We start from the raw sequence: 27,428 nt of genomic DNA, 5'->3' as shown, positions 1-27,428 counted from the left end.
CTGGGTGGGTTGTTGCTTTCCCTAGAGGAGTAACTTCTCCTCCAGCTGCTGGCCAGCTGGAGGATTTTGGGACCCCTTCGAAGGAAGAGCTGCTGCGCCTTCAGCGTGGTGCCACGAGAGATCCCTCTCCGGAGCTGTCGACATATCACGCTCTGGATCTGTACGTGGTCCATCTGTCGCCTTCTCCTGGCCCTTCCACGAGTGGACAACGTGATCGTTCGCGTTCGCCTCGCTAACGACCCCCTGCTGACGACGAACCCTCTCTCCATCGTGGGACCTCGTCGTCCCTTAACCCTCAACCCTCTGTTTCTTCCCACAGGAACCCTCAGGTTGCAGGTGACGATCTTCCGGGGATCGGCGCCCCTTCCACCAGCAGCGCTAGGGTACGAGCATTGCCATCACCTTACCCTCATGGAACTTCTTCCCCTGATCGCCATTCGTGAGGATCAGAAAATCGTAATGATCGTAGGTCATCACAATCAGAGCCTTCTTTGCCTAGAAGATGCTCACACTCTAGAGCTTTGCGCTCACGATACCGTAGGTCATAACTCTCTCTTCGGAGGTGTTCCTCTTCACAAGGAAGAGTCTCGCGATCACGTTCTTCACAATCGTAAGCAAGGTCTAGACTTAGGTCCAGATGCTCGCCTTGTAGATCGTCATGATCTAGATTACAAGGATGGTACTCGCGCTTGTGAGGACGACGCTCATGTTCACGAGGGCGGCGTTCACGCTCACGAGAGTATCTTTCATGAGAACTACATTCTCGTTTGCAAGGACAATGCTCACGTTTGCAAGATAGGCACTCGCGGCGTTCGTGCCTTTCTCAAATGAGAGCTAGACACTCCCGTTCACGAACATCACGGTCACGAACTGCTAGTTCGCAATCAAGATGTAGACGTTCCTCGTCTAGAGGTAGAGGTAGGCGTACGCACAGTCCATCAGTGCATAGCCCCTCAACCAGATTTTCCAAACGACCTCAGATCGAACCTGATGATGAGAACGACCACTCCTTAGACAGGCGTCCAGCTAAAACCTCAGTGCCCTTCACAGCCTGGGGAGTTTTAGCGAAGCACTTGCCTATGTGATACTAGGAAACGCGTTCTCTATCTAGAGTAGCTCCTACTAAGAGGCCTCCTCTGTCAACTTCGTCGGACGTAGGTGCTCCTCTGGGGCAGCAAGAAGGCGCTAGGGCTTCCTCTTCCTCTTTGGCTTCTAGTAGTCCTGTTGCGAGCTCCCTTTCTGAGTAGGGATACATTAACGTGGTGAAAGGGTTTGCGTAACATGGTGATTAGCAGAACTGTAGCAGTCAGGGTCACCCGTACTAGGTGTGAGCGATCATACAAAAATCTCCAACCATAACTAATCCACGCTGGCCAGCATGGTGGGGAAACTAGCCTAACACCAAACATGAATTGTTATGTCCGAGGTCTTTGTACTGCTGTGAACTAGAAATAAATATTATTACTATTATTATCATTATCATTAATTGCTAAGCTATAACCTGAGTTGGAAAAGCAGGATGCTATAAGCCCAGGGGCCCCAACAGGGAAAATATCCCAGTGAGGAAAGGAAACAAGAAAAATAAGATATTTAAGGAATAGCAACAACAAAAATAAATATTTTCAATATAAACTAAAAATACTTTAACAAAACAAGGGGGAGAGAAATTAAATAGAATAGTGTGCCCGAGTGTACCCTCAAGCAAGAGAACTCTAACCCAAGACAGTGGAAGACTATGGTACAGAGGCTATGGCACTACCCAAGACTAGAAGACAATGGTTTGATTTTTGAGTGTCCTTCTCCTAGAAAAGCTGCTTACCATAGCAAAAGAGTCTCTTCTACCATTACCAAGAGGAAAGTAGCCACTGAACAATTACAGTGCTGTAGTTAAATCCTTGAGAGAATAAAAATTGTTTGGTTATCTCAGTGTTGTCAGGTGTATGAGGACAGAGGAGAATCTGTAAAGAATAGGCCAGACTACTTGGTGTATGGGTAGGCAAAGGGAAAGAACGGGGACTAGAGAGAAGGATCCAATTTAGTACTGTCTGGTCAGTTAACAGACCCCATAACTCTCTCTCTCTCTCTCTCTCTCTCTCTCTCTCTCTCTCTCTCTCTCTCTCTCTCTCTCTCTCTCTCTCTCTCTCTCTGTCTCTCTGTCTGTCTCTCTCTCTCTCTCTCTCTCTATATATATATATATATATATATATACTGTATATATATATATATATATATATATATATATATAAAACGAATTTTGAGCGAAGCAAAAAAAGGGATTTTGACGTAGGAAAAATCTATTTCTGGGCGAGAGACCCGTGCCGCCCAGTGAAATGCTCCTTTTACATCATTTCTAAGGTAAAAACTGCTATAAATTTACCAGAGAAAAAATTGTATAGAAATGCTAGGTTGAACCCAGCTCGCTCACCTTAATAAGGTGTCGGTATAATACTGGGGCGTGAATTAATCACAACCAGAGGCCTTGCACCATTTAGATATCTCCTGTCAATATCCCCGAACAGCGAGGTGCCGTTCAACATCCTACTACTACTAGCAATCCCACGCCAGTGACATCACTCCCTATAGCACCCCAGATTGGGGCCCAATTAGGGAGGGACGGGTGGGTTCACTGGGCGGCACGGGTCTCTCGCCCAGAAATAGATTTTTCCTACGTCAAAATCCCTTTTCTGGGCTCCGACCCGTGCCGCCCAGTGAAATCGTACCAGAGAATGGGGACCCAATATGGCTAACTACCTGAAGAGGGAATAACACAAAAATAACAGAGCTGATGAGTTTAATATAAAAAAAGAGGGATGTGGAAACCCGTAAAAATAGATCAACATGTATATGACAGTGATAAATAGACATGGTAAACAATCAATAATGAAACCCGTTGGTAAAATTCAACAGATATGAATAGTGGCTAATCAAAAATGCAAAATAAAATCATCTCGGGGATTCAAGAACAAGTGAAATCAAAACAATTCGTGAAATTGAACAATTGAATAATAAAATAATACACCATAAGGGTGTATAGTAACAAAACAGGTAGGAACATCAGGTAAGCCAGGGAGGAGGGAAAGAGGACAGAGCAAGACGTTGTGATTAGGACTCAGTACCTGCAGGAGGAACTATATTCCCTGCAGCTACTGTGGCAAATCTAAGAGCTTCTAAAGGTTTTAGGTAGTGGCGCTTGAAAACTTTAGGGGACTTCCAACCCATAGAGTGTATTTTGAAAGCTCATCAAATTTCATATGGTGGAAAAAATTAATTGAGATAGCCACAGCTCTAATATCATGGACATGTGGGAATGATGCAGGATTAGCTTGTTTAATAAAATAAAGAATTTGTTGTCTGATTCCCTTAAGGGTAATAGTTCCTCCGTGTTCTCTAATAAATAAGGGCCCTGTGGTTGTAGTGGAAGTTCTACCTAAGTAGGCTTTCAGGGTGGTAACTGGACACAGGGATGGATCCCGAGGAAGTGGAACAATCTTCCAGGGAGACCACCTGTTTTGGGGGTCTTCATTTTTAGCCAGGAAAACTTTGTTAGGAGACAGAAGGACCTCACCCGAAGAGAGAAACTCTGTATGACCAGGGTCTCTAGATAAGGCTGACAATTCTGAGATTCTGGAGCCTGAGGCGAGGCTCAAAAGAAAAAGTGACTTTCTTAATAATGCCATATAGTTACAGGATTCATTTCGGGTGTCAGAGGCTAGCTTAAGAACATCATTCAAAAACCAGGAAACTGCGCTAGGGCGAGTTGAAGGTTTTAGTCTGGCACAAGCTCTCGGAATGGATGAGAAATATGAATCTGTTAGATCAATGTCAAAACCAATATGGAAGATCTTTTTCAAGGCTGACCCGATTGTAGTAATGGTATTGGCTGCCAGGCCAGATTCGAAGAGAGTTCTGAAGAATTTCACAGTTAGGTTCATCGTCATTTTCTCAACTTGGGAATCTTTCAAGAACTTAGCTAATTTCTTGACAGCTGAGTCATATTGATGGAGAGTAGATTCCCTTTTGTCAGATTCCAGGAAAATAGTATTCAAAGGATCGATGTTTGCACCTCGTTGGGCTGCGAACTTCATGAAGTCCATAAAGTTAGGGCATTCAGAATCCTTGAGGAAGCGAACACATTGCGAGTTTGCACTGTCTGTGTTAGCACCGGATTGGGAATCCGCTGGGGGCGGAGACCTAGTTCTAGCAACAAGGGGAACCAATTGCTCTTGGGCCAGTTGGGGGCTACGAGAGCCACTTGACCTTTGAAGGATCTGAGTTTGTGCAGAACTTTCAGCAGGAGGAAACAGATAAATCGTCTTCCAGGTATTCCAATCTAGAATCATAGAATCCGTGGCATAAGCCTGAGGGTCCAGGTTGGGGGCTACGTAACAATCTATTTTGCGATTGGATTTCGTCGCAAACAGATCCACCTGGAGACCCGGGACTGGAGATATCATCCACTGGAAAGATCGATTGTCTAGTGACCGTTCCGACTAGCGGAGTCGTCCGGGAAAGTGAGTCCTCTACCACATTCCAGACTCCTGCTAGATGGACTGCTGACAGGTGCCACTTGTGCATTGCCGCCACGGAGAAAAACTTCAACATGATGTGGTTTATTTGGGCTGATCTGGAGCCTTCTCTGTTGAGGCAGTGTACTATGACTGCACTGTCGAGAACCAGTCTGATATGGAGATTCCTGGCTGGATTGAGACGTTTTAAAGTGAGGAAGACTGCCATGGCCTCTAGGATGTTGACGTGCATTTGTTGGAAGACCGGTGACCATAACCCTGTGACTTTCTTGTGTTGTAAGGGAACCGACTTGGAAAGATACTTGATCTTCGTCCAAGGCTGCAGACTTTTTCTCAGGGTTGGGGAAAGGCGAGCACGTCTGTCTCGGCGTATTGCGGTTGCTCTGGAGCGCCACACTCTGTTTATGTCCTTGAGTTTGCACCTCAGGACGATGTCTGTCACGGAGGCGAACTGTAAGGAACCTAGGATCCACTCTCGGCTCCTTCGGAAGGTCAACTTTTCTCTGAGAAATTGTTTTGTATTCCTCGCTATCTCCTTCCTTTTGGCTTTGGGGAGGCACAGCGTATGGAAGCACAGGTCCCCTTGTAGTCCCAGGCGGGATTTCTCGAGGTTGACTTGGAATCCCAATTGTCGAAGGAAGGTGAGGACTTTGTTCGTTGCTATGTGGGAAATCTGGGCATTGTCTGACCAGATTAGCTAATCGTCTAGATAGGCCACTACCTGTATCCCCTGAGTCCGAAGCTCTTGAATTACTGTCTCTGCTAGTTTGGTGAAGATTCTGGGTGGTATGTTGAGCCCCAATAGCATCACTTTGAATGCATAGGCTTGTTTGCCTAGCTTGAAGCCCAGAAAAGGACGAAAATGCCTTGCTATTGGAACGTGATAGTAGGCATCTGTAAGATCGATGGAGGTGGTGACGGCCCCACGGGGAAGTAAGGTCCGCACCTGCGAGACGGTGAGCATATGGAATTTGTCGCAACGAATGAAGGAATTTAAACGAGACAGGTCCAGGATTACTCTCCGTTTGTCTGAGCCTTTCTTTGGCACGCTGAACAAGCGTCCGTGAAATCTTAAGCAACGTATACTTTGGATCGCATTCTTTAGTAGCAGATCTTTTGTGAAGGAACGTAGTTCTTCCGTGGACTGAGACCGGTTGAACCACTTGCAGAGGTTGCCTGAATTGGAAAGATTGGAAGGGCTTCAATCTCTTCCTACCTCGAATTGGGGTACTAGTAGGCTCATATTTCCTCTTTGAAACCTGGCCCCACCTAACCTTGAGGGTTTGGTTGGCTCTAGCTGCCTCGCTAAGGACCGAGTTAACTAAGTCCCCTGGGAAAAGATCCGGGCCCAAGACTGGAGCTTTGATGAGCCTATTAGGTTCGTGCCTAATCGTGGCTTCGGATAGAACGTGTCGTCGACAATGGGTCCTGGCATTTGCAAAATCATAGGCGTCAGCCATAAAGTTTTGCAAAAGTGACTTAGTGAGGACCTTAAGGAGGTCCTCCTCGTTGTAAGTGACGACAGTCAATTCAGAAAGGGCAACTGAATTAAGGGATCTGCTGAATCTACACCTCGACTCATATTCCAATTTAATGAGAGACTCCGGGAGTTTGGGAAGCCGTTCGCTGAACTGCGTCGAGGCACAGTCCGGGCTCAACTTACCTACCGAGAAGGTAGCTGGGGCGTTCCGCCAACATTTATTGTCTCCCGGAAAGAGAAGGGAGGGTAAGTTGGTCTCCCTGAGGTGAGGTAAAGGCTTCTCTTCCTTGACAGCCTGAAAGACCGTCTCTATGATCTTGGTCACACATGGGGTAGGGTTCTGGTTGTTGGCCACAAACATAGTATATGAACTTTTGTAGGCCGTAATCATTGTGTTCAAGCAGTCCCACTCATTGAACACGCGGACCAAGAAAGACTGTGCCTGGTCGTTAGGAAAATTAACAGTTTCCTTTGGGACCTTATCCAATCGAATCAGAGCCTCTTCCGTGAGGCGAGCGTAGCCGGGGAAGGGGAATTCAAGACCCGGAGGGTAGAATTCATAATCCGCAAGAGACCGGGTACCGAAATCTTCGATTGACAACATACCCTCTGAGAAGGGGGCATGCAATGCCAACCTCCTTGAAAGGAGGAAGCTTGGAGGCGTTGGGGATGGGGTATTGCTGTTGTGGCGGTGGCAGCCCCGAGAGCATGAGTCCCTGAACTAGGCTCTCCATAGAAGCTATTCTCCCTTGTGATTGCTGCATATGAGACGATAGTATCGACTCAAAACGAGCAAACATCTTCTCGGAAAAATCCACCGGGTTAGATGATTCCGCCGGGGGGGGAACAGGTGCCGGAACGGAGGCTACTCCGTGAGAGGTTGAAGGCACAGCAATTGGGTCTTGAGAGACTCTGGTGGAGGAAGATTTAGCCTTCGAAGCTGATGATTTCGAAGACCTGTGGTCTTTGGAAGACTTGTGGGTCGTATATAAAGGCTTACGATGAGCCTTCACCTTGGGGATAACAGGCCGGGGACTGAGACCAGTCCCGGTTGTCCCCGGAAAACCTCGAAAAGAAGAGTGTTCTGAAGTAGAAGAGAAAGCCGGGCTAGGGATAAGAATCTTAGCCTGGGAACCACCTGACTTACCTACGTCCCTACCTGCGTCGGGATCGTCCAGAGCCATGGGTTCCACATCGAGGTTGAGGGTAGCGACGTCCTCAGTTAGGGTGCCGCCCGTCTCTTCTTGGTCCGGGGCCAGAAGAAGGGATTCAAACCTCTCGATGATAGGATCCGCCAACTCTTTGGGGACCGCAGCTGAAGTTTTAGCATGGGGGTAGACGGGAACACCATTCCTCAGAGAGGATATAAGGCTGTTTGGCCTTCACGTTGCTGGCGAACCCGTCAATCCAGATCTTGAGGGTAGCCTGAGCTGTATCTTTTTCAAGTTGGGAGCACTGAAAGAGAACAGACTATTAGCGAGGGATATTTGTGCCAAAGAAAAGTGAAGTCCAAGGACTTCGTAGACATGAAGTGAAAGGCATGCGGGAAGTCCAGAGGACTAGTGGCCTTAAAATTAATAATCTTTGAAATTAATAGTAACTCCCTACAAGTCTGTATCAATGAAAATGCACTCACCGAGTCAGATGTTAGAGTGGAGGTCATTGTGTAGCAGACTACACAATTGTCTGGATGACAAACAGCTAAGTCATCCACTTGGACAGAACAGTTGGCGTGTGAACGACACACGTCATGGCCGCAGGGTTGAGAGAGGACAGCGGCACATGCTGTCATCGCACAGCGTACAGTCTGTAAGATAAAAGATACATGAGTATCTCAAAGGAAAGCAAATTAGGGGCCCGGAGGCCACGGTGCTTAAGATATATATATATATATATATATCATGATGAAAATGTTTTATATATATTCATCAAGAATCTTGAATGAAAGCAAATAGCGGCTCGGGGGCCCCGGGTGCTTAAATTATATCAATATCATGATAAAAGATTTATATATCAATATCATGATAAAAATGTTTTATATATATATACATCAGGAATCCTGAATGAAAGCAAATAGGGGCTCGGGGGCCCCGGGTGCTTAAATGATATCAATATCATGATAGAAGATTTATATAATATCATGATAAAAATGTTTTATATACATACATCAAGGATCTTGAATGAAAGCAAATAGGGGCTCGGGGGCCCCGGGTGCTTAAATTATATCAATATCTAGATAAAAGATTTATTTTGATTGTAATAAGAATAAAAATAAGTCAGACCGTAACCTTGATCATATCAAAAGAGGGAAGGGAAGGTCGAGAACTAGGATCGTATATATAATATATATATGTGACTAATATATAAAGTTAATCCAAGTAATAATGGGTAACGTTGGCTCCGGAGGCTCAACTAAACAACTCGACCAGATGGTAATGTATAAAAGCTACGTCCGGGGATCACGTGATGAAAGTCTTATACAGTATATATATATATCTATATGAGGTCCGTGAGGTGCGGGACACTATAGAGGGGGAAGGGATCTTTAATGGGTCCGTGAAGTGCGGGACCGAGAGGGAGTTGCTCGTACAAAACTCAATAAAATAATATAACATGACAAGGTACCACGGACCGAGCAGAAAACTTCCCGCCAATCGTTGGCCAAACGAGCGACGGAAAGAAAATGACTACGACCAGGTAGAGTAGTACAAAAGAGTAAGTAATGTATCTTAATGTATAATAATAGCAAGCCTCACAGAACAACGGGAACCGCTCGGGCAAAGAAAGCGAAAGGCCCCGCGATGGGAACATAACGCTACATAGTGACTCTAACTCGATCGGGAGAGAGAGAGGGAGGTAACCCTGGGGTGGGGTATCGGGCGGGAGGGAGGCTAGGAGTGGGGCGATAGCAGGTATACCAACCTGCCAGACCCACGATTGATATGATCACGCGGAAAGACTAATAACACTATAATAAACATAGCACATGGTAAAGTAAGATAGGAAGGCATGCTGGATGATAATAATAATAAAATTAACTATACATCAATCGTAAAAGAAACGAGGGAACGAACATGAGACAGGAGAAGCAAGCCTGACGGCGCTGGGAGTAGGCAGGGCTACCAACATAACACAGAGTCAGTGAAGTGTTAACAAAATGAAAAACTAATAGCTGACTCATGAAAGACCCTCGAACTAATGCAAGAAAAACGAATGACGTTAAAATGAGAAGCAAGTTTGTGGCGTGCGAACGTAAATAATCCAAGTAATAATATTAACCCTTTTACCCCCAAAGGACGTACTGGTACGTTTCACAAAACCCATCCGTTTACCCCCATGGACGCACCGGTACGTCCTTGCAAAAAAATGCTATAAATTTTTTTTTTCCTTTTTTTGATAATTTTATTGAAAAAATTCAGGCATTTTCCAAGAGAATGAGACCAACCTGACCTCTCTATGACAAAAATTAAGCCTGTTAGAGCAATTTAAAAAAAATATACTGCAAAATGTGCTGGGAAAAAAATAACCCCTTGGGGGTTAAGGGTTGGAAATTTCCAAAGAGCCTGGGGGTTAAAGGGTTAATGGAATAGAAACGCCCGAAGGCAAGCAGGCATGCCAACCTAACGCTCACATATATCGTAATAACTGTTATCGTAATAACAGGGCATCAAAATAATAAATTAATACGGTGTGTGAACCGTGGATACCCAGACAGTTCATAACGAGAAACAATCAGTATAGAAAACTCATTGAAAAGCGTTAAGAACGAAACGAGAGAAAGAGAGGAGGGAGCCGAGCGCCATGAAAGACCCACGCGGGGTTGTGAAAAATAAAGCTGTTATAATATAAGCAAAAAAGGGCAAGGCCCCCTCCAAAATCTCAAAACTCATAGATCTGGTACTTAACTTAGATGGAGTGACAGTAGAGTCCAACATCTTGAGGTAAATCTAGGAAAAACCAGCGAAATTCACACACCAAGGCAAAATAAGTGTTTGATAGAACGTGCTATAGAAAGGAGTGACGTCACTGGCGTGGGATTGCTAGTAGTAGTAGGATGTTGAACGGCACCTCGCTGTTCGGGGATATTGACAGGAGATATCTAAATGGTGCGAGGCCTCTGGTTGTGATTAATTCATGCCCCATTATTATACCGACACCTTATTAAGGTGAGCGAGCTGGGTTCAACCTAGCATTCCTATACAATTTTTTCTCTGGTAAATTTATAGCAGTTTTTACCTTAGAAATGATGTAGTGTAAAAGGAGCATTTCACTGAGCGGCACGGGTTGGAGCCCAGAAATCTATTTTTGGGTGAGATAGCCATGTCGTCCTGATGGAAGGTCCTTCAGTAGCTTCCTTAGAGTATATATGACTACAGTAGATATTCCCAGAGAATTAAACTAAAGGTTTCACAGAATTCTAACTTCTGGCGCGAGTACCCATAAGGTTTCCCGTTAGGATATCGTATAATAACAGGGGACGTATGCTTGACACGCCACATAGCTAACTGTACCTCACATAGCGTTTATGCTTCGAGGGGGAAGTGTGCCAAGTTATAGGAGGAGCCGTTACTAAGTTCTCCTCCTTCGTTACTGTTACGGTACTCTGTGACGTCATAACCACCGCCATGTTGGCCGCCATCTTGGTTGACGTCACCGTTGCGCGCCTTCCTCATTCCTTCTGGCGTTTAGGCCAGCCTCCATGATACAATAAGATTGGGAGGGGCCTGTCAAGGCCTGAATAGAGAACAAGGGCGGGTCCATCAGGACGACATGGCTATCTCACCCAAAAATAGATTTTTCGCTTCGCTCAAAATCCGTTTTTTTGGCTCAAGCCATGTCGTCCTGAGGGAAGTATACCAGAGAATTAATGTATCGTGGATTTTTCCATTTTTGTAGTGCCTTCGACTTCTAGACAATATTCCTTTGGTCTGATGACCATAGAGACCTGTGACATTTCCGTTACATGTCACTACGGATAAGCATATACCATGTTACCGCTTCCTGCCCCCTGGAAGTCCTATTTGGATGTAAGGAACATCTTGAAGTTACTTGATAAAGGAACTCACCTAGCATTGGAGATACCTGCCGGTCCCAGGGTCAGATAGAAGAAGGTAAGTACAATGTGTTGGAACAAATTACCTTGGTCCAGATGAGTTTGTATCAATAAGTAACAATATTATAACATTGTTCATACCATTATTCAAATGAGGTAAATAAAATTCTCTAACAGTGTTTTTATTTCCAATGTGAGGGCGAAATGAGACGCACAGGTAAACAAATTCTATTTTATTTAGTTAAATAAGAATTAGCATACAATAAGCAATAAAATGTAATGGAATGCAATTACAGTAGTAACATAGACTTAAGACATCAATAGAAAGGGGTGTGGAATCCGAAAAGGAAAACTTGCCATTACACACATTAGTTCCAGAGGAACTATAAAGTCTTTCTAGAAAGTCTTATATATACTTCATGTTAAAAACATGTGGCACACGTGTTTCTGTCTATGTGACTTCACCTTTGTATAAGAACAGTCTGTAGTGTAACAAGGTGGCACTTAAAATCACTATGTTTCACACTAGGGTCAACACAGGCACCCATGAAGTTAGAGTCCCGAATAACTCACTGTTCTATGCAACACTAAGCAGCAGGTTTTAGCACACTACCTGCAGCTACCACATACCGTTTGAGCTCGTGCACCTGCTTCGCGTAGTGTTTGAAAAACACTCTGGAGGACTTCCAGCCTGTGAAAGAGCGAAGACTTTCGAAGTCCATCGACTGGAAGAAGTTCAGGTAAGAGGCGACTTTCCTGGAATCGTGACCTGCGGGTGTACTTTCAGGATCCGCTCTGCGAATAAAGTAGGTGATCTTCGCCCTTAGTTGTTTGAGTGACAAGTCTGACCCTGAAGTTTCTCCTTTAAAGAGCTGTCCTCCACCAAAGTCTGAAGTTCTTCGAAAATAGACCTTTAGACTCTCCACTGGACATAGAAGAGACATCTTCCTTTAGAGGGCAGATTCTCCAGGGGCCCCACCTTTTAGTGGGTAGCTCGTTCTTGGCGAGAAACGTTGGGTCAGGAAAGAGGGTAAGCTCGCATGTTTCAGCGAATTGTATCTGGCCCTCTTCTCTTGATAATGCCACAATTTCACTAACTCGGGCTCCCGTGGCGAGACCAAATAGGAAAATCACTTTTTGAGTCAAATCTTTCAGAGGGCAAGACTCATTGTCCAAACTTGAGGCAAAGTGGAGCACCTTGTCAAGAGACCAGGAGATGGGTCTCGGTGGGGGTGCGGGTCTGAGTCTAGCACATGCCTTTGGCAGCTTGTTAAAGATGTCATCGGACAGGTCTATCTGGAAGGCATATAGTAATGGTCTTGTCAAGTCCGATTTGCAGGTGGAAATCGTGTTGGCTGCCAAGCCTTGTCCATGAAGGTGAATGAAGAAGGACAGACAAAAGTATATAGAGATTTCTGTAGGATTTTTAGCCTTGACAAAGGACACCCACTTCTTCCAGGATGACTCGTATTGCCTTCTGGTAGATTTTGTTTTGTATTCCTCTAAGAAGTCCAAGCATTTCTTCGAGATCCCAAACCTCTTCTTGACGGCTAGGGAGAGAAAATCATGAGATGAAGGTCTCGGGTTTTCCTTGATGAAGCGAAGACAGTCGACTTCTGAACTTGCTGAGAGAGAACTGGGTCCGGCAGGGGAATTAGCTTGGGTTGTAACTCCAGGATTAATGGGAACCAGTTGCTCCGGGGCCACTTGGGTGCCACTAGGGCTGCTGTTCCTTGGAAGGTTCTCAGCTTGGTGAGGACTTTCAGCAGAAGGTTGGGTGGAGGGAACAGGTAAATCTTGCACCATCTGTTCCAATCCAGGGACATGGCGTCCACCGCTTCCGCTCGGGGGTCCTCGTATGGGGCCACGTAACGAGGGATTTGCTTGTTGTCGATCGTTGCTAAGAGGTCGATCTGCAGTTCCGGGACTTGTAGGGAGATGAAGGAGAATGAGTCTGTGTCTAGGGACCGTTCTGACTCTATCGGGGTTGTCTTTGATAGAGCATCCGCCGTCACGTTGCGGAATCCTTGTAGGTGAACTGCTGAGAGGTGCCATCTTTTCTTGTCCGCCAAGCGGAAGATGGGTAGCAACACTTGGTTGAGTTGGGGCGATCTTGAGCCCTGACGGTTGAGACATCTGACCACAATGTCGCTGTCCAGAGTCAGACGGATGTGGACTGAGGGACGTGGAGACAGCCTCTTCAGAGTAAGAAGGACCGCCATGGCCTCCAAGATGTTGATGTGAAACGTCTTGAATAGGGGAGACCATGTTCCTTGAACTTGCCGTTGATGGGAGTGACCCCCCCATCCTTCTAGCGATGCATCCGTGAGGATAATGACCGATGGAAGCGGTAGTTGAAAAGGTACTGATCTTTTCAGGTTCTTTGCCTCCGACCATGGCTTTAAGAGTGAACGAAGCCTGGTTGGCAGAGGTTTCTTGAGATCTCTTCGAGCGATGGATGCGTATCTTCTCCAGACTCCCGATGCATCCTTTAGCTGTGCTCGTAGCACTGGGTCTGACTGAAGCGAACTGGAGGGAGCCGAGCACCCGTTCTTGTTGTCGTCTTGAAATCCGTTTGGATTTTAGGAGTCTCTTGACAGATCCTGCTATTTCCTTCCTTTTCTTCAGAGGGATGGAAAGACGGTGTGACTAAAGGTTCCAATGGATTCCTAGCCATTGGAACTTCTGAGCTGGAGAAAGTCAAGACTTTTTTGTGTTGATCTTGAAACCCAGATGTTCCAGGAATTGGGTCACCTTTCTGGAAGCTTGCAAGCATTCTTCTGAGGATGCCGCCCACACCAGCCAATTGTCCAGGTAAGCCATCACCTGGACGCCTTGTAAGCGTAGCTGTTGGACGATCGTTTCTGCGAGGTTTGTGAAGATCCTTGGGGCTATGTTGAGTCCGAAGGGAATGGCCCTGAAAGCATACTGCCTTCTTTGAAGCCTGAATCCTAGGTTGGAGGAGGCCTGGCGATTCATTGGAATGTGCCAGTAGGCGTCCGCCAAGTATATTGAGACTGTGTATGCTTTTGGAGGCAGCAGGGCTCTTATGTGCTGAAGAGTCAGCATTTTGAATTTGTTGTTCACCATGAACTTGTTGAGAGGGGACAAGTCCAGAATGACTCTGAGTTTGACGTAGTCCTTCTTGGGAACACAGAATAGTCTTCTTTGGAACCTGTTGGACTTTACTCTCTTGATCACCTTCTTGTTCAAGAGTTCTTGGACGTATTCTTCCAGGACGGGGGTGGAGTGTTGGAAGAATTGGTGGAAGGTTGTAGGTGATGTTACCCAGCTCCACCCTAGTCCATTCTTGATGATGCTGGGAGGCCAAGGATCGAAGGTCCAACGATCCTGGAAGAGGCGGAGTCTTCCTCCCACCGGAAACATCTCATTGCTTCTGGTTTCCCAAGGGTTTATCACCTCGGCTGCCAGCTCCCCTTCCTCCCCTCCCTCTGGATGGATGTTGAGAGGAGTCTTTGCCGGCGCCTCTACCTTTGGGACGAAAGGTAGTTGACTGTCTTTCGTAGGCTGGTGTGAAGACTGGTGACAGCCTCCACTGGCTGGGGGACCAGCTGAAAGGTCTGTTGGGGCTGAGCCACCAACTGGGAAGCAGCGGATGTTGGAAACTGGTGCTTAGCCTGTCGCTGCTGGGGTCTAGGCTTATTCGTTTTCTTCTTAGGTTGGGGGCCCTCATCCTGAGAAGATTTCCTCGTCTTTGACATGCCCCACTTCTGGAGAAGGCTCCGGTTCTCCGTGGCGGCTCTGTCAACGATCTCTTTCACGAGGTCGTTGGGGAAAAGTTCTTTCCCCCAAATGTTGGAGGAAATCAGTTTCCGGGGTTCGTGTTTAACGGTGGCATCCGCAAACACGAATTCTCTACAGGCTCTCCGGGCCCTGATGAAGCTATAGAAGTCTGGGGTCAGTGTGTCCCCAGCTATTGTCTCCATTTGGACTTGAAGAGAGAGGGAGGCACCCAGCCTCTCTTTCGTGTCCAGCTCCCGATGCAGAAGGTATTCGGAGAGCTTGGGGAGGTTCTCGTTTAACTGCTGTCCAGCGATGTCAGCATCCAACTTTCCCACAGAGAAAGTTAACTGGATGTCTTTCCAGTTCTTGTCATCGGGAGGGAGGGCGAGGGAGAGGGGCCTACATTCTTCCAGTGTATTGCAGGGTTTCCCTTCCTCCACCGCCTTCAACACTGCCAACAGGGATTTCTCGGCAAAGGGGAAGACCATGGTGGCAGGAGCAAGAAAAGACGGGTGTTTCTTGCTTAGGGTCGGCACCTTGGAGTTGGTGTAGCCCCTACTCTTGAGGCAGCCATCCAGAAGAGATTGAGCCTTTGTGTGGTCGAAGACGATGACCTCCTTAGGCTCGGTTTCCTCCTTGGAAACTGGCTCGGACTTGAGACGGATGTAACAGTCCGGGTATGCTTCAAAGCTAGGCGAAAACTCCACCTCTTCAAGGGGAATGGCCCCTAACTTATCGTTGATAAAGATGCATCCACTCGTGATTGGCATGTGTTCTGCATGCCTCCATGGGTTGATCACTGAGCAAGGGGGAAGATCCTTAATGGTGATCTTCCTCGGGGTCTGTTTCGACAGACGAAGGATCTTCCTTTTAAAGTCTTCGTCCCTCTGGCAAAGCCTTTCGTCCAGGAGTGCCACCAAGGCCTGGAGGTTATCCTGGGTGTCCACTCTCACAGGCGTAGGAGTGGAAGAAGTAGAGGGGACGAGTTCCGAAATCGCAACGGAAGTAACAGAGGGGGCGCGGGCGTCATCACCCTCGGAGTCAGGAGCCTCTGTATGCTCCTCCTCTTCTCGACCCTCGGCCATCAGGGTCCTTTCGGTGGTGTCCGACACTTCCGACATCCGTTCCACCTCATCAAGATGGAAGTCTTGAAGTGCGTCCGATACGTCTGGTTCAACTGTCAGCTGGACGCAGGGGATCTCTGGCTTGGGGATAACAGCATCCGCAGATGCCTGGGGAAAGAGCAGAGCTCTCATCTTCTCACTAGGGAGATAGGGCCCCGTGGCGTTCTTCTGGAAACCACGCACCCATTTGCGTAGTTTCTCCCGGGTGATGTCCCTGGCCTCCGCAGATGGGGGGGCCTCGAACGCCTCATGGAGCAGGTCTTTGCAGACAGTGCAAACCTGCGGGTCCCATTACTGAAGAAAACCTTGGGCAATGGAACAGCTGGCGTGGGTTCGGCACGCCAGCTGGCCATAAAAGTCTGGGCGCCGAACGCTGCAGAAGGCGCTCTCACACCGGATGTACTTCTCCTGTAAAGAAGAAAGGGGTACATGAGTCTACAGAAGTCTAAATCATTGACTTGAAGTAATCTTAGATTAGTCTTAAAGTAATTTTACATACAATATAAGATTCCTTTCCAAGTGTAAGCTTAGGATAGGTAAGCTGGAAATGAAGCAGAAAAGACACATACTTGTGCATCCCGCCCAGCCAATTGCCGTGACCCCACACCTTAACTAATTCAAGGGGCTCCTTAAGAGCACCCTAAGAGGGGGAAAGAATATCCACAAGGGATAAAGCATAGCTTTGACTTCCTCCGGGGTATTAGTAATGGTGAGAGAGGTAGCTGAGTTCATTCAGCATAGAGAGAAAGGGGGAGAAATGATTCTCCCCGATTCAGGTAGGTCCCGGCAAGGGACTGTGCATGGATGTACAGATTATGCTAGAACAACTTACTGCACAACTATACACCATAGTTTTCTGACTAGGGTATGTACTATACCATAGATGTACTGGCTATTGTATATAGCTATACAATAGACACTCGCTGGCAGGGGCCACTGAAGTAGAATGATTAGGTGGCGCCGGCAGCGTGATGGCATGCCGGAAGCGCGCCAGGTGCCGGCAAATGTCCATCGAGGGGGAACTCCTCCCAGCCATCAGTCTATGTGGCAGAGAAAGGGCGAAACCTCAAGATGATGGCAGATCGCCGGCAAGTCAGCGGCCCCCGGCAGTCGGCAAGCAACCGGCGTAGGTACTCCAACACTGACGTCAATCAATGAGACAGAAAGGATACCGGGGCTAAGCTGACGGCTGTTGCTGGCAGGGTAGTGTGGCAGTGGACTGGCACTGATGAGATAGAGAGAAAGAATAGAAGAAGAAGGAGAGAAAGGTGGTAGCTCACTACCCAAACCTCGTCTTCTTCCGGAAGGAGTGTTCAAATGGAAGAGAGAGAATGGCAACCTTTCTTCCAGCCACAACAGAGCCAGCAGTCTTCTAGAGTTGCAGGTGGCGGCCTAAGGGAGGACCGGAGAGCACTCTTAAGATAGTGAGTCTTCCGCTGGCAGACCGACCTGTCGTTTGCTATCCCATAGTTCAACTATATGCGGGAAGCCTAGCAGTTGGGACTAACCAACAAAAGGACTAGGCTGACCCCACAACCCATCGGCACACGGTCGAGTTGTAGGACGGTGGACAGAGGTGTGATGGCTAGGCCAACACTAAAGGACAGAGGGGGGAGGGGCGAGGGTCCTGAGGAGGAGTGTAGGGGAAGGCGTTAGCCCTCACCGACACTCCAGGGGGGCGGTTTTGTTTCAGTACCAGCACTATCCCAGGTGTAGGAAGAATTTGTTCTCCAGCCTAGGGTAGGTTAGTACAGTGAAGGAACAGCACTAATGTACCGTCCTAAACTATAAAGAAACAGAATCCCATGGCCTGCTTAACCTAGGCCAGGGGTACATGTCCCCAGACCAGGGAAGGCAGGTGTAGGACAAGTCGCTAGGCCACAGGGAGGCAGGGTCGTAACCCTACCAGGTGTGGACTAGGGGGAAGGGCAGCAGAGACCAGAAGGAGAGTTCATTTACCTAATGGGGTAGCTGGGGGGCAAACGACTGGTACTCTGAGGTTCTGTCCCAACCTCAAAGCTCATGTACTGTGGCTATGAGTGGGGGAGGAAAATCCTAGCTTAACCTCACTTGAATACGATTCAAGGTAAGAAGAGCTAGGATGTAGCCTAGGCTACCTCAGAGGTAACTGGGGAGGTGAGAAAGTATACAAAAGCCCTAGCGTTAGGTTAGAGGCAAGGGAGTCAACTACCAAGATCATCGAAACCCCTTGTATACTTCCTAGAAGGAGAAAAAGATGCGCAATCACTGAATCTTATATGTATAAAAGCCTAACATTTTCATTTCATAAACTAACACTAAGAACACTTATTATATCATGCATGAAAGTAAACAAAAACGCCTAGGCTATCGAGCCTAGGGGCTAGGTTAGCAATCTAGCATACAAATTCGGCTACCTACACTCGCCGAAAATGAATACTGTCGGCATAATATAACTATTTCCTAGCAATGAAGACTAAATAACTAATGCTGATAATTAGTTATAAGACCGGAAAGGTTGTTCTGGCTAACTAAATAAAGTATGCGAAGCGAACAACAGCGTCGGCGTCATGACGCCTCCGGTCAAGGCACAGCTCCGCCACAAAACACATTTCAGTATTTTAAGATAAAAAGGCGTTACTTTACGGCCAGAGCTGATTTATACAGTACAAGAATATGGTACTCAACTTTCCAGAAGATTGCGACATGATGATAATACAAGCGAATAACTGGGAAAAAGCACCTGGTCATAAACGCTACGTAAGAAGGAATGAGGAAGGCGCGCAACGGTGACGTTAACTAAGATGGCGGCCAACATGGCGGCGGTTATGACGTCACAGAGTACCGTAACAGTAACGAAGGAGGAGAACTTAGTAATGGCTCCTCCCATAACTTGGCACACTTCCCCCTCGAAGCGTAAACGCTGTGTGGGGTGCAGATAGCTATGTGGCGTGACAAGCATACGTCCCCTGTTATTATACAATATCCTAAAGGGAAACCTTATGGGTACTCGTGCCAGAAGTTAGAATTCTGTGAAACCTTTAGTTTAATTCTCTGGGAATATCTACTGTAGTCATATATACCCTAAGGAAGCTACTGAAGGAACCTTCCATCAGGAAGACATGGCTTGAGCCCCCCCCCCAAAAAAAAAAATATATATATATATATATATTTATATATATATATATATATATATATATATATATATATATATATATATATATATATATATATATATATATATTTGGGCTCAAGCCATGTTGTCCTGATGGAAGGTTCCTTCAGTAGCTTCCTTAGGACGACATGGCTTGAGCCCAAAAATATATATATATGTATATATATATATATATATATATATATATATATATATATATATATATATATATATATATATATATATATATATTTTTGGGCTCGAGCCATGTTGTCCTGATGGAAGTTCCCTCCAGCAGCTTCTTACTGTATAATATTTCTGCAATTGATATTATAAGATAATTACCGTCTGGTATCACAGGGTTCTAACCCCCGTAACAACTATCCGAAGATATCGTGTATAATCAGGGACGTATCCTAAGATAACCATAGATATCTGTACTCCGAATAGACTTTACCTAGTCTAATCCTGTAAGGGAAAGGATAAGTGAGAAGCCGTTACATATCCTATCACCTCTCGGTGCTCCCATACGACCTGGCCGCTTCATTCCTTTGTCCGCAGCTTGTCGCTACTGTTCTATATTTTTGTGTGCGCTCTTTTCACCTTTTTTTCGAAGATTTTCTTCGTATGATGGCTTCCTCTTCTTCATCAAAGTTGAGTACGTACGTCACTTTGCCTTTTGTTTTAGCTGTTATTGCTTTGGTTCCCTTCAGGGAGTTAAAATTTAGCTTTTGTGTTAGAGGAAGCCTGAGTGCTTCGAGTCCAACTAGCTATGGCGTCGGGTTTTGTACCTGATTGCTTTTTTTAGTGTTTATTTGTTTATTTTTTAAGTTTCACGTTAGCCAATAGTTTTTTAGCATTGTGATGCTTTGGGGTCTATTTTAGTTAGCACTTGAATGGTTGGTGAGATTGTTTAATATGTGTTTTGTGTTGTCAATGGTACCAGTAGATTGGGTTTGTGCATGTATTGTACCACTATATAAGGGTAAGGGAGATGTGCATTAGTGTTGTAATTCAAGAGGTATTAGTTTGTTGAGTGTAGTTGGAAAAGTGGGTAGTTTGTAGCGCTACGGCCACCCGGCCATATTTTGTTTATTATCGCTCCCACTGTTATCTTGTATAGAATAAGATCGTTTGGAAAGGGTCTACGGACCTTAAATATGTGCTTAAACGCACACTTTTATGTTTTTGGCCGAAAACCCTAAATTACCTGAAAATTTATGTGGCTCGAGTTCTTACTCCGGCCACGAATCTTCTCGCTCCCGTAGTTAAAAAAACTAGCTGTAGTTGGCGTTACGATAGCGATAGCACCGCTGTAGTGACAAATTACCGAACTAATCGCGGCCGCGGTACTTTTGAAACGACCCAATGAGACCCCACTTGACCTGCGGATTAGCCTACGGGCATTTTTTTTCCCAATCAGAATTCAAGAATTCAAAAATCTCGATCATACCATACCTCACACGAAGCACGCTCGTTCTTTCTAGTGCAGACACCATGTCGTCGGGTGCTACATCTCGTGTTTCTGAAGATATAATTAAGTTCGACCAAATTAACGACCCTACTTTTTTTCAAGTGTTCAGTTTCATGGCCACTAACAATTTCAGTGATTATTTGTATTTCAAAGGCTTGTTAGGTGATTTTTCCGGTGTGTGTTCTAGTTGCAATATCGGCGAAGTCACTAAGAAGTACGACGGCAAATCAAGAAACGGTGAAAACACGTACTTTTGGCGGTGTAATTATCACAAGTGCCGGAAAAAGATTAGTTTGAAACGAGACAGTTTTTTTTTAAAATCCCAGTTGTCGTGCCAGGATATTTTTATCCTCATCTGTGGTTTTGTTTTCAAATTTCCCCAATACACCATTCGCCAGACGTATAAAAAGTTTGCCTCTCATACTCTCGTGGATTGGTACAACTTTTGCCGGGACGTGTGTTCCGATATTCTTTTGATCGACAGTAAGAAGATTGGCGGTCCTGGTCACGTGGTGGAGATAGATGAGAGCAAGTTTGGCAAACAGAAGTATAACCGGGGTAGTACGGTCAAAGGTGCTTGGGTGTTTGGAGGGATTGATCGGCAAACACGCGAGACGTTTTTCCAGGTTGTCGAGGATCGTTCGGCTGAGACGTTGATTCCTATATTATTAGAATTCGTCCATCCCGAAACTACTATTATTTCGGATTGTTGGAAGGCTTATAATAATATAAAGAATCAATTTTTTCAGCATCGCACAGTTAATCATAGCATTCACTTTGTGAGCCCGGACGATCCCAGTGTACACACTAACTCTATAGAATCGCAGTGGCACGTTTTGAAAAGGACTGTCATACCTGCTTTCAGCACACAGAAACACATGTATGACAGTTATTTGTCAAATTACTGTGTTTGCAAGCGATATCTAGAGGGATCAGAGTGTAAACTGAAGGCATTCTTGAAATTAATCAATCGTGTTTACCCTCTCAAAACTTGCCAAACCCCATCAACAACGGCCGCTACACACACTTCTCCTGGACCATCCATATCTCCCGGTCCATCCCGCCCATCGAAAGTCAGAAAGAAGATCGTCAGCGCGCCTCCCGAAGATTCGGAATTCAGCGATTACGAATATTAATCATGTAAGTACACATGGATTTCAGTATTTAACTATGTAGTTAATTATATTGTTGTGTAAGGGGGGGGGGGGAGTCCGGGGGGGCCCCGGGTAAGGACACGGCTTTTAGCATAGGTTTGGTGGGTCTTTTAAGTTAGCTTCTCCCGTCGTACTCGTAGGCAAGGAAACTGTTTTGTAAGGGGGGGGGGGGGTCCAGGGGGGCGAAGCCCCCTGGGTAAGGATACGGCTTTTAGCATAGGTTAGGTGGGTTTTTTAAGTTAGATTCTCCCGCCAAAATTGTTTTTAGAACGACGGCCACAGTTCAGGATATTCCCGTTTTCTACGAACTCGATTTTAGAACGGCGGCCACAGTCCACCCCACTTTATAATATTCCCATTTTCTATGGTTGAAAACGGACCTGGCCGTCACCCTACAAAGGCTCCGGAAAAGTTTATGGTAGAGTAATGATTAATAGGATTAAGGATAAAACAGAGAATGCAATCTTATAAGTACAGGGTGGTTTTAGAAGAGGTAGGGGTTGTATGAATCAGATTTTTACAGTTAGGCAGATATGCGAGAAATATTTAGCAAAAGGTAAGGAGGTGTATGTTGCATTTATGGATCTGGAGAAAGTGTATGATAGAGTTGATAGAGAAGCAATGTGGAATGTGATGAGGTTATATGGAGTTGGTGGAAGGTTGTTGCAAGCAGTGAAAAGTTTCTACAAAGGTAGTAAAGCATGTGTTAGAATAGGAAATGAAGTGAGTGATTGGTTTCCGGTGAGAGTGGGGCTGAGACAGGGATGTGTGATGTCGCCGTGGTTGTTTGACTTGTATGTTGATGGAGTGGTGAGAGAGGTGAATGCTCGAGTGCTTGGACGAGGATTAAAACTGGTAGACGAGAATGACCATGAATGGGAGGTAAATCAGTTGTTGTTTGCGGATGATACTGTACTGGTTGCAGACACAGAGGAGAAGCTTGACCGACTAGTGACAGAATTTGGAAGGGTGTGTGAGAGAAGGAAGTTTAGAGTTAATGTGGGTAAGAGTAAGGCTATGAGATGTTCAAGAAGGGAAGGTGGTGCAAGGTTAAATGTCATGTTGAATGGAGAGTTACTTGAGGAGGTGGATCAGTTTAAGTACTTGGCGTCTGTTGTTGCAGCAAATGGTGGAGTGGAAGCAGATGTACGTCAGAGAGTCAATGAAGGTTGCAAAGTGTTGGGGGCAGTTAAGGGAGTAGTAAAAAATAGAGGGTTGGGCATAAATGTAAAGAGAGTTCTATATGAGAAAGTGATTGTACCAACTGTGATGTATGGATCGGAGTTGTGGGGAATGAAAGTGACGGAGAGACAAGAAATTGAATGTGTTTGAGATGAAGTGTCTAAGGAGTATGGCTGGTGTATCTCGAGTAGATAGGGTTAGGAACGAAGTGGTGAGAGTGAGAACGGGTGTAAGAGATGAGTTAGCCGCTAGAGTGGATATGAATGTGTTGAGGTGGTTTGGCCATGTTGAGAGAATGGAAAATGGCAGTCTGCTAATGAAGGTGATGAATGCAAGAGTTGATGGGAGAAGTACAAGAGGAAGGCCAAGGTTTGGGTGGATGGATGGAGTGAAGAAAGCTCTGGGTGATAGGAGGATAGATGTGAGAGAGGCAAGAGAGCGTGCTAGAAATAGGAATGAATGGTGAGCGATTGTGACGCAGTTCCGGTAGGCCCTGCTGCTTCCTCCGGTGCCTGAGATGACCGCGGAGGTAGCAGCAGTAGGGGATTCAGCATTATGAAGCTTCATCTGTGGTGGATAACAGGGGAGGGTGGGCTGTGGCACCCTAGCAGTACCAGTTGAACTCGGTTGAGTCCCTTGTCAGGTTGGGAGGAACGTAGAGTAGAGGTCCCCCTTTTTTTTTTTTTTCATTTGTTGATGTCGGCTACCCCCCAAAATTGGGGGAAGTGCCTTGGTATATGTATGTTTAATATTTATGTCTTTTTGAGTTCGTGTCAGTTTCGGCTAGCCTAGCCTAGAGATGGTAAGTTTTTAGTTGGAGACGTTCTCGCCGTTTTTGTTTTTGGTCTTTAGTTCCGGTTTTGTTGACAGTGGTCCCTTCCCTCGGTGAGGTTTTTTACTCAGTCATACTAGTTTCTGAGATTTTTGTTCCATTTGTTGGCATTTCTCAGTACTCTGACCATTTAGGCTCTTGGCAATCGTGCTACACCTAAAGAATGGCTAATTCTAGTCTATAATAGAACACATGCCAAACAGCTTAAAAATCTGGAAGGATTTATGAAGCAAAACATAATGATGGTGTTGTAGGAATATGGAGGAAGGGATCACATCAAAGGAACACCAGAACCTCCAAAGTACGTCTATCAGAACAGCTTAAGGAGGCAAGTTCACTCATCGTACTGCCTAGACCAGCAAGAGTGGCTGGGAAGCGGCAAATATTTCTATTCGCCAGAAAAGAATGACTCTCAATATCCCAAGGCATGTCGTCACAAGGCAGCAGATGCATTGTAAAGTCAACAGGGGGAGAGTGGACAATCCCAAGGGAAGGGTCCACACTCAGGGGAAGTACAGGAGTGAAAGGCAGATAATAAGAGAACCAGCTAGAACCTGATCATTATCATTAACTTACACAAAGTGGGGGTGCAGCTCATGAAATAATGAGAGCCATACAAGACGACCAGGTTGCTAAGAATTAAAAATTCAAAGGGAGTCCTGACAACCAGGCAGGATCCAATCGACCAAATTCAGAGGACAATGTTCCTCAGATGTGGGATAGGAAAGAGCAGATGACTAGTCTAAGGCAGCTGAGGCAGCAGAGGGGGTGACCTAAAGCCAACACACAGCCAGTGCTAGAAGAACTCAAGCTGACAAGACTGGAAGCAGAGACAGGAGGTGGCACCTCTGTCTAGATAGGCTAACCCGGCAAGGGAGTCGAGGCTCCATAGCGAGAGGGATATATCAAGCTGACAAGACAGGAAGCATAGACAGATAGGCTAACCAGGCAAGGGAATCAGAGTGATATAGCACAGGAAGAGAGGCTGCAGACATAGGACAAGCACTGCCAAGGCGGCAGAGGAGTGACCCAAGGGGTACCAACTCTGTGCGTAGATAGGGTTTGGCCATGGCAGAACTGTGTAGGCAAGCCTAGCCTCCTAGTGGGTGAGGGAAATCTAAAAAGCCAGGGTGAGATAACCAGACAAGAGGAACATAGTTCTGGCCTAGATAGGGGTAGGCCATGGGAGAACTGTTTAGGCAAGCCTTGCCTGCTAACGGGTGAGGAAAAGCTCAAAAGCTAGGGTGAGATGACTAGACAAGAGGAACATAGTTCTGGTACAGTTAGGTTATGGCCTAACTTGGAAGGGGAAGGGGCAGAGAAACACCCAAGGGTGGACTCTAAGGCAGTAGAGAGATTTCAACCATAGGAGGAGAAAAGCTCATTTACCTAGGCCAGGAAAGATAGCTTACAAGTAGGGACACTAACAGGCACAAGGAAAGGGGAAGGAGGGGTGGTGATGGGAGACTCAGGAAATGGTGAGGTGGCATGGCAGGAAGGCCCAACAGCAACATGGAACAACAATAGTATCCCAGAGGGGTTGCCGTGATAGGGCACAGAGGACAAGTCCTCACAACCAGGCATAGCTTACCAAAGACTAAGAGAGAATAATATTGATGGTCAGGGCAACACAAGGAGGCCTACTAGTCAGCATCAGAACTGGGGTAAGGTGTTCTAATGGGTAGGCATAAGTAAACACAGGGAACAGGATCCCGAGACCTGTGCCCCTTGCCAAACATATAGGTTAAGTGGAAAGTGAAAAGCAGTCACCCTAGGGTAACTGAGAACACTATCCAACTCCCAAAAAGACCTTCAAGAACACAGCTCCCCGCCGTGACAAATCAACATTCCTGGGAGGATAGACGGCCTCGCCCAACCCGTAAGGTTTGGTGAAAGGAGGGAGTGGTGCACTAGTGAACATTTATCAGGCATGGTTGCTGACTAGGGTAGGCTAGCCTAAGCCAATGCTGATAAAAAACACAAAAGAAATACCAAGGAAGGATGGGGGATACCATATAGATACCACACTTTAGAATGATAAAATAACATATTCCAGAAGTAAATGACTAAATAACTAATAATGATTTCTGAGAATTTGATGACATGATAAGTGGCACCAAAAGCCTGCTGGCTTCCGAACAAAAAAGCATCCAACATAATAAAAGAAACTTGGTTGAGACACGAAATTGTACAACACACAAAAGAGTGGATACTCAACTTAGACGATGAGGAAGTAGTTGAAGCATCCATGGTAAAAAAAGCACTCAAAAAGCTAAAAAACGAGCAGAAACTCTCCAAGTGAAGGGCAAAGATGGCGCTGTGAAAGGGAATGGTTCAACAGGAAGTGTGTTAGTAGTAGCACATCTTTGATATTGGGTGTTGTAATGGCTCTCTCGCCCACGTTTCCTACCCTATCCCTTATCCTTCGAGACAAGGTTAACTTTATTCGGGGAAGAATAGCCATGGCTTGTTATTAACAGGTCCCTGATTTATACATGATATCTCTCGGGATATTTGCTCCAGGGGTCAAAACTCTGTTGATACCTCTAAGGTAAAATTTCTCTGGTACAGTATATCACTCGCAGAAATATCCCAAGTAGAGGCTGCCAATGAGGAACTTCCATCAGGACGACATGGCTCAACCCCCCCCCCAATATATATATATATATATATATATATATATATATATATATATATATATATATATATATATATATATATATATATATATATATATATATACAGTATATAATCTTAATCAGCAGTATGTTAACATAAACTTGAAATAAATAAGATTAATATTCTCATGAATTCAGCCTATTCTGAAGGGTGATTTTCAATTAAAATATTTGGTACTGAATGTCAGTGATGATAATTGAAAATACAGCTACATTTTCTATTGTCTGAACCAATTTTCTTCAACTCTGTGATGGGTGACTATTTTATTCTCGGCCTAGTTAGCAAATCTCTTTTCTTGAAGTGAAATTTTTTTCGTAAAGTGAGCCATAAAAATATTCGCATCTCGTTTCGCAGCTTGAAAATTTCGTAAGCAGTCTTTCGTGAGGAAAGGTATGACTGTGTTACTGGAAGTGAGTATGCTTATTAAGGGAGTAAAAGATTTTTTGTTATGTTATGGAAAATAAAGCGAGTGAAATTACCAAATACATCATGTTTATTGAAAATATTAATTTATTATTTTTTCTACTCTTAGGGTCTTCGTCATCATGTTAACCTTATAGGGAGACCATCGGACATAAAGCCAATCCCAAGAGCCATATGTCGATATTCGAACTGCATTACTGGAAAACAGATATATGAAACGTAGGTTGATGTACAGTGATTTAAGTGTTTTGGTATTTAAAGTTTCTTTCAGGGCTTGCAAAATATTTCTCTGTTTCATATCAGGAAGTATTAAATGATATCATCATTGTAATAAAACTTTTTACCCAGACTCTTCCTTTTCATCAGGTCCAGTTCTTTATCGTTTCTATCATGTCCTTGTCCTTCTGGAAGTAGTTGTCCTGCTACTTGTAGATTTACTGCATTTATGATGTATTGCTCCTCATATCAATACCATCTTTACTTTTTAGTTCTATCATTTTCCAACCTTTGAATGGTACATTTCTATATCATTTTTTCAGCTATTATACAACGGATTTTGACGTAGGAAAAATCTAATTTTGAGTGAGATAGCTATGTCGTCCTGATGGAAGTTCCTTCCAGCAG

At 45.4% G+C, this 27,428-nt stretch overlaps 1 protein-coding gene across 3 annotated transcripts in view; it reads left to right on the top strand.

Moving 5' to 3' along the window:
* Window positions 1-27,428, top strand: part of LOC137653558 (centromere-associated protein E-like) — an 892,913-nt gene that overhangs the window by 465,941 nt on the left and 399,544 nt on the right. For all 3 annotated transcript variants that reach the window (XM_068387057.1, XM_068387056.1, XM_068387055.1), the window contains exon 20: window positions 26,914-27,023. In XM_068387057.1, coding sequence (XP_068243158.1) covers window positions 26,914-27,023 — 110 coding nt within the window. The remainder of the gene's footprint in view (window positions 1-26,913; window positions 27,024-27,428) is intronic.

This window comes from Palaemon carinicauda, chromosome 14, assembly GCF_036898095.1.
Source record: "Palaemon carinicauda isolate YSFRI2023 chromosome 14, ASM3689809v2, whole genome shotgun sequence".
NCBI lineage: Eukaryota > Metazoa > Arthropoda > Malacostraca > Decapoda > Palaemonidae > Palaemon > Palaemon carinicauda.
The sequence above is the reverse complement of the archived record's forward strand: the minus strand, read 5'-3'. Positions and strand labels throughout refer to the sequence as shown.